The sequence below is a fragment of the Fulmarus glacialis genome, unplaced genomic scaffold (assembly GCF_000690835.1).
Source record: "Fulmarus glacialis isolate BGI_N327 unplaced genomic scaffold, ASM69083v1 scaffold7864, whole genome shotgun sequence".
Lineage (NCBI taxonomy): Eukaryota > Metazoa > Chordata > Aves > Procellariiformes > Procellariidae > Fulmarus > Fulmarus glacialis.
The window spans coordinates 39,036-47,047 of NW_009206025.1; the positions used below are offsets into that span (position 1 = coordinate 39,036).

The window sequence follows — 8,012 nt, forward strand, 5'->3', positions numbered from 1 at the left end:
GTAAGGTCATATCACTAAATGCGTACACCTCATTCTTTGATTAATCTAGGACAGTTAATTATCTTTCAGAATTCTTAGTATCCTGTAGTAATCAGGATACTTAATACCCTGAAGAGGAAGATGCGAAAGACTGCTCTCATATGGGAGTGTTGCAAAAGAATGTTTTTGTTTCAGCTGTCTCAGGTTTAAATAGATTGTCCTCCAGTTGCTGTTTTGATCATTCCCCTTAAGTACCTTGCTTAACCGTGCCAATGTGTGCACACTGCAGTAATTGTGTGCTATTGTTATTTGAAGGCTAAATCTAAGCCTGGCTGTAACTATAGCAACATGATCAGTTTACAGATTAGAGCTCTCTAAATAAGCTTGAAAAATAATTTGCTGTTAAATTCTAATACGGACTATCATCTCATGCATTTTTTTGTTCTTTACTTTGTATAGAGTTCCCATAGTATTTGCTGTCTCAGCAAATTTTACATGGAAAAATGTACAGAACCTCGTTTGTGTTCCTATGTACAAACCCTGGTTCAATATGTATATTTTGACTACAGCGAATTGCTAACCTACAGAGCACCAGATGGTAGAATAGAAATAATAAGAAACAATTACAAGGAAAGTTTTTACTTGCATTGAGAAACACAAATAATGCTGGGATAGATGACCAAAGAAAGCGTGAAGGCAGAACACTGTCTGGTTAGTTGTTTGTACATGTATACCTATCTCAGATGATCAAGTAGATAAGGTATCAGTTTCATTTGAAGTTTCAAACTCAATATGAACCCAGCCTCACAGTAGCTGTGTATGAAGGTGTTAAGTATCACTATGCCCATTTTACAGAGAGACAAACTTAAGCACTGTCAGGTTGTGGGAACATCCAAACATTCAACACCCGGGGAAACTAATGAAAATACTGCCCGTTTCTTTGAGATATTAGATCCAACTCCTTGCACGCAAAGCTGGTAAAAGAGGAGTCTATTATTGAAATATGTGTGTGTATTAATGGACATGAGCTGTAGATACTGAAAACAACACTATAATTGCCTCAACCTGTTCTCGGTTTCCTGGGTAATGGAATGATGGATGTAGTGTAGGACATTGTTGCTCAATAATGCAAAGACTCTTTGAATTTAATGGGCTTTAAGTCAGATCCTATGGTAACAGTTGGTAGTTTCCTTACAAACAGACAGTTGTCTACCAAGGCTGTAATGGAAAAATAATTTTAGTCTGTTTTTGCAAGGAAAATAAGCTTAAGGGATTGTGCTGCCTGCCAATTTCCTTTCCCCCAATCGTTTTTAATGTTAGTCATCTTCAGCCAAATTTGATGTATAGATATAAACCTCAAAATACCCTAAAATTTCTTGCAAATCAATAGGTAGGTAGAAGAGAAAGAGCTACATCAGTGCATCTATTACGAATAGGGGTTATAACCCAATGTTTATCTCTGTTCCACGATGTGGAGTTCAACTGGCCAGCACGTACAGCTGGAGCTCTGAGGCAGCTGCAGAACTGCTAAGGGAGGGAGCTGAGGGAGAGAAAAGTGTTTGCAGAGGTGGGACATGCTGGGGATATGGGAATGAACTGGGAGTGCTGAGGAGGAGGGTAGGGAGGGGATGTGGAACAGAAAATCAGGACAGGAAACAAAACTTTATTAGTTTTGCTGATTGTGGAATAACTTGTTCATTATGTCAGAAGTAGTACAGTACTGGACCAGGGCAGGAGCACTGCTAGGGCTTGTGGTCACCTGTACTTGCATACTGGATTCGAAGACTTTTTATATATTAGTGAGCCTATAGCCAGACTGTCCTTCCAGTGCTTGTGACCTTAGTTCTAGTTACAGTTTAAAAGGCTTGGCTTACGTGCAAAGCGTGAGGAACACGAATTCCCCTCATATCTATATGTTGACTGGGACGATATTGCCAGCATTCCTTTCCAGGACTGTTTGTTCCAAGCCACAATTTAAGGGACACAATGTCTATAGATTTTCTGTCTGAGCACTAAAATGCCACCAGGAACTACAGGTTCCTCTCTGCTTCCTTATCTTGGAAGCCCTTGAACTTCACCTGATGGAAAGGTCTGAGAAGAAACAAGAAAAACTTGCTCTCACTTTTGCTTACTCCAGGCTTCTAGGAGTGGTGTCTCTGGAAGCCTGGCTGTATTTTTGCTTCAGTTACAAATGGAAATTATTTTGGCACATATTTATGATTAAGAGTATGTTTACAGGGCAGTCATACAGGTCCCACCTAGCTCAGGTACTACGATATTGTGGGAGTTTATTCTTGCAACCATGCTATTATGCACTACTGAAATTGGCTTTAAACTAGCTAGCTTACGTCCGCTGTAGACATGGACTGCTACACATTTAGATTCACTCCCAGATTCATTTCTATTTTACTAGCCCTCTATTGGAAACCTGGACCTTAGTGGCTAGTTGCTGAGCACCTACATCTCCCAGTGATTTCAGGGTTCTTCCTTTCTTTGGATCAGATCTTACATCAGTGCACTGGAAAAAGAGCACCTGCTGGGATTATATGGCTTTTTGCTTGTTCACTTTTAATAAACTTTTTAAAGTTATTGTGCAGCCACTTTGAAAGCAACAAGGCAATTTATGCACAGTTGTGAACATGGCATGCTCACTTCTTAGTTCCAGCTGTTGTGTATCTTACCAAACTCACAAATGAAGTCAAATTCCTGGCTGCAATTTTCAGTCACGCCCCACTGATACTTGGCATTCTTCAGGATGTACCCACAAGTGGATGAGAAGGGAGATGGCTGATCCTTGTACCAGTTATTGTAGCTTATATTTGAAGTGTCCAGCCAAATCATTGACCCTGTGAACAAAATAATCGTGTCCTGAATGTTTATTTTCCACAGTAACACAATTACAGAGTCAGAGCCTGCAGAGCAGGACTGTAGCCCTGCTCCTACTGAAGCAGAGGTGGTTTAGTCTGCATAGGGATCTTCAATTACATTTTATATTTAACATGATACAATCACTAAAAGAGACACCGCCACTTCCCCCTGTGCTCCCAGCCTCAAGATTCCACCATTTCCCTTGCATCAGATCTTGCAGCACTTCCTAGTGTGATGAATTGGCTCAGCTTGCTCTTCCACTAGAAAACTAACCCAGCACATTTTTTTCACTGGGTCAGCAAGCTGATCTAATTCACCACCACAAGATCCGATGGAAAGGGTGACAAATGCAACTGAGAAGTGAAGCAGGCAATTAAAACATCTTAATATAAATCTGAAGTTACAGCAACAAAAGATAGTGGCTTTTCATCAGATGACTACAGAGGGACTGATTGCATTTGTTGTCACACTAAGTAAGCATCATGGGCTGATACAGTTTTAAAGAAGACATGATTTCAAAATCACCTACCGTCAGTAGTTTCATTCAGCAAGGAGTTTGAGATCAGTCCTATCCACCATTCCTGATCCTCAGCAATATGTTTTTGCAAGAACTCTTGAGTTTCCTCATTTTCAATAAAGACAAGGTGCCCTCCTCCTCTCTCACACCAGCTCTGGGCACTTGTGAATGTACGCTGGAGTCTAACAAACTCATAGCATGAATGGTTGAAAGCTAGCTGGTACTTTGAGCAAGGGATTCCTTCATCAACAGTTGCCTCCTCCACAGCCAAGCATACAGCAAGAGAAATTAGAACTGCGATCCCCAGCCACATTCTCAGCTCAGTGCCCTGTGTGGTACTGGTCTTGCTTATCACATCACCACTCTTTTTGCTGCCTTCTTCAAAAGCTTGAGATGTCATCCTTGGCATGTCATCAGCATTTCTCCTTCCTCTTTGCTGCTTGCAACAATACCAGCAATAGAACATAGAACAGATTGCTTCTAATATATAATGGTGATTGCGTCTGAGGATACACATAACAAGTGTTGATGCTAAGTCACTGCAATGGCCATTGTGAGGCCTGTTGTATAAACGTCTCATTCCATGTGAAGTCAGTTTGACGAGAAGACATTAGAGTAGTGCTTTCCTCATGAGCAGAGGAGATAAAGTTGATATATGCTGCTATTGGACACATGGGAAAGTGAGATAAAGCTCGTACATCAAAGGCATCATTGTGTGAACATTAAAGCTGGAGGTCTTTACAACACAACAAAGAGATACAACAGTGAGAATGAGAGGAGAATGAGGAAAATGAGAAACACAAGGAGTTATGACATGGGAAAACACATAGTGCTTCTCTAGATACATTTCATTGTTTTGGATTGCTTTATTTTTAATAATTATTATTTGAGGTGCTTCTTTTGGATGCTAATGCAATGTCTACAATTATTGTATCATATTCATCCTGTCCACCTGTTTACACATACGCAGGTTGATCTCAGCTGTCCCAAGTAAGCTTCATTTTGAAGTGTTGTGTCTGTTTAGAATTTCACACCCCAAGTGAAATGCTCCCATCATCTCTTAAAAGCTAAGCTGCTTAACTATACAGAGCTACAGTATTCATACCTGCTAGGAGGTACAAGGGAAGGCCAGACGTTAAAACAGTAATTTAGAAAAGATGAAAGTATTGCCTTAATCATTAGAGCTACTTGGGAGCCCTGTGTGCACATTCCAAAGGCTGCTGATAGACTTGGGGAAGCCAGCCCAGCAACATTTAGGAGATGAAATCCCTGAGTGCTTCTGAATTTCCTTACAAAAGATACCTATCAGGTTTACAAGGCCACTGGATTAGCAGAAATACAGTACAAATAAGGATCTTTAGCTATTGCAATCCTCCTGTCCTTGGCATTAACTCCATTGAATTTGATGCAATTATCATTAATTTATACCACCATAACCTGACACTGAAAGAACATGCACTTATATTTAGACATGGATCAGTGAGCCAGCTACTGCATCACAGAGATGCAGGAAGCAGTGATGCTTGGTTGAATTCCCGCATTGCAGAAAAGCCACCTGCATTGCACTGAAGGTAATGCACATATCGCACAATATGCCAGGCCAGCTCTAACTCTCTAAAGCTTTCTTGCGAAGTAAAGTATGTGTACTGCATCCAGTAAGCATTTAAGAGTGACCTACAATCCCAAGACTTTTCTGGACCTCCAGTTCTTAGTCACCTTGTTCAGCTGGATAAAGCAGGACTATAATCAGGGTTTTCAAGATAAAGTGGAAAAGTGTTTAATGGGTAGGACAACTGTGGGGGATGAGAAGAAAGGGGAATAAAATGCACTATGATGGAGGGATAGACACTATGCTGGATGTCCCCTTTCCCACAGCACTTGAAAATCAAGAATTACCTCAGCTATGGAACCCTTGGAGCAGATCCTACATTAATTTCTGACTGATTAATAGGGAGGGCTGATGGAGCAGCTGAGATACTCAGACTGGGTTTCCCAGCTCTGGGGAAGGCCAGTCCCTATTCTAATTAGCTGATGGATCTGGCCCAGTCATTGCCCAGACACCCATCCCCTTCCTGGAAGAGGCCATATAACTATGATTATCAGCTGGTTTTGTTGAGGATGTCTGCAAATTAGGAGTCCCTTTTGGGCTGTAAACAAAACTTCATAGGCTTCCGTTTGGGAACCCCCAACCCAACTGTTTTATATTCAAGCTATTGCAAAAGTCAGAGCTGAGGGCAGCTGCTGTTCAGTTAGTTGGCCACTGTATATTTTCATGACATTTCCTTCAGAGTCCTTGCTTCTTCTTGGGCCGTGCTGACTTGCCAGGCTTTGGAGAAGCTGGCAGCCAGCCCTCCCATTTTGTCCTCTTAGATATGAGAAACACAGCCTGTTTCTGAAAACATAGGTGTGATGAAGGAGACTGTACTTAAATGTATCTGGCTCAGTGATATAGACTATGCATTTCCAGTAGATGCCATTGACTCACATTTGTGATGAATGGATTCTGTAGCATCGTCCAGTTCTCTCTCTGCAACTGGAAATTTGACTACATGAACATACTGCTAAAAATGCCAGAGCTGGAGGTGCCACAGGCTATCCTCTGTGAATCTGCTCCAAAGCCATTGAAATTAATGGAAGTCTTGTCTCTGGTTTGACGGATTTTGAAACAGGCCCCAAAAAAGAACAAATAGTGTTTGGAAATGTCTACAAATAAAGCCAAGCTCTCCAAGTGAGTCTACTGTTGGCAATTTCTACAGCAGTGTGAATTTTTTTCCTAATCTACGGTTGCTATAAGTAACTCTTCAACTGCCTGTAGCAGATGGGGAATGGAAGAAAGACAGTTTCCCTCTTTTGCAGTTTGTTGACTTCATATATTTTAGTGCCAGTAAAGCAGTCTGTCAGTTTATTCTGTTTACCACAAGGAAGAGAAAACCATTTACAGAAAAGAAAATACTGCTTTAAAAGCATCAAAATTAGCAACTAGGGTCCTCAGGAAGAGAGAAAATTCCCGAAAGCTCTTTTCACTCATAACTGAAAAAGGGCTTGATTTCAAATAAACAGTGCTCCTTGAATTTACCGTTTTTAGGAAACATGCTTTTTGTATTTTTCCTCAATAGAAAGACATTTTTTAAAAATAGTTTTCGTATGCCAGAAGTCCACATGGAAGCTTCACAATATAATGGTTTTATTAAATTTTGTTGCTATTTGCCTTTGTGTAGCTGGCTGAATTGAAATAATTTAAATAGTTTAAGAAGTTACATAAATAGTCACATATGCTAGTGTGGAAGAGACAAAATGGTGCACCTGGCTGTGTAATCTCATCTTGCATGTTTCAACAGAGAGTCATAGAAGTGCTTAATTAAGCCTCTGTCATTGTCTCAAGGGGGTGGCTGGCAATTACAATAAGTTCTCCTCTTCTGGCTGCCCATGGGAGTGTAACTGACCCTGAACAGGTACTGTAAAGCCACTACAGTATCTTTAGGGAAGTGTCAAGCATAAAGTCGACTATATAGATTTCAGGTACACCAAAACCATTCACTTGCTAGTTTTTGCTTGCCTTTTGCATAGGTCTGAAGAACTGGGACAGACTCACAAAAGAAAAGTCTGTACATAAGCATTGTTTTTAAGGAACTATGAGTCCTTCGCATATAGCCAAAATTTGTTAATCCTTGTTCAGTTATAGCTGCCTGCCTGAAAGGCTGATGTAGCAACCACCCTTACAGCACGTGTTATGTACCAGTGACTTAAACTAAAACATATTCACCAGCTAAAATAAGGCTTGCAAAGCAATTGTGTTTTGCAAGCTTTGACTAGAAATTAGTGACAAAGCTTTCTCAATATTTTCACACCCTCACTCCAAGCTGCGATAAAGCTATGAATAACTCCTTTGTTTGTGAACTCTCTTGCGTCTGTTGGAATAAGTCTTTCATTTTTCTCAGAAATGTTTTAGGGGGCCCTGCAGATCTGTTACAGAGTCCTAACTTGCCCTTATGAGTTACACCAGATGGTGGCCATTAAGAGAAAGTTTCTTCAGAAAAGCATTTGTGCTATATAAAACATCACATAAAACAATGATGGATTATTTATTCCTGGTTTTCAAATGGATTGTTCAAGGTTTATTAATTTTTGTTGTTGTTGTTGGAAGTTGAAGCTGTTGAGGTGAAAGAAATCTGAAGCATATTTTCTTTACAATGCTGAAAAAGTTAATAGGTGTTAAAAAAAAAATGGTGCCTGCATGGAGATTCTGTAAGGGAACCTTCTAGCTGGTGTTCACCACTGCTAAAAATTGAACCCCTTAAAACCAGCTCAGTTTTGGTAGTCAAATCTCAAAGTACTCATAGTCACTAATTAATTTTTTCTAAAATTTAAGCTTATATATGTAAATTGTATGCCATTCGGAAAGTTTAGCTTTATGTGCCTAAATTCTAGTAGAAGAGGAGATGAGCACACACAATGCTTATCTAACATATGCAGGAATGGTAGGCTTGCCTTTGCAAATCAGCCTTTCATGCCCCAAATTAGGCATCAAGCACTGGATTGCAATGTTCTTGTTCAACATAATCAATATCTCTATAGCTCAGGGCACCCTGAATCCAACTGCAAATTTCTCCATGATCACATGGAGACGACACCAAGTTGGGCGGCAGTG

At 40.3% G+C, this 8,012-nt stretch overlaps 1 protein-coding gene across 1 annotated transcript in view; it reads right to left on the minus strand.

Moving 5' to 3' along the window:
• Window positions 1-3,764, minus strand: part of LOC104075172 (polycystic kidney disease protein 1-like 2) — a 42,329-nt gene extending 38,565 nt beyond the window's left edge. The window contains 2 exon segments of the mRNA XM_009575594.1: window positions 2,661-2,825; window positions 3,377-3,764. Coding sequence (XP_009573889.1) covers window positions 2,661-2,825; window positions 3,377-3,764 — 553 coding nt within the window.
• Between the last annotated feature and the right edge of the window lie 4,248 nt (window positions 3,765-8,012).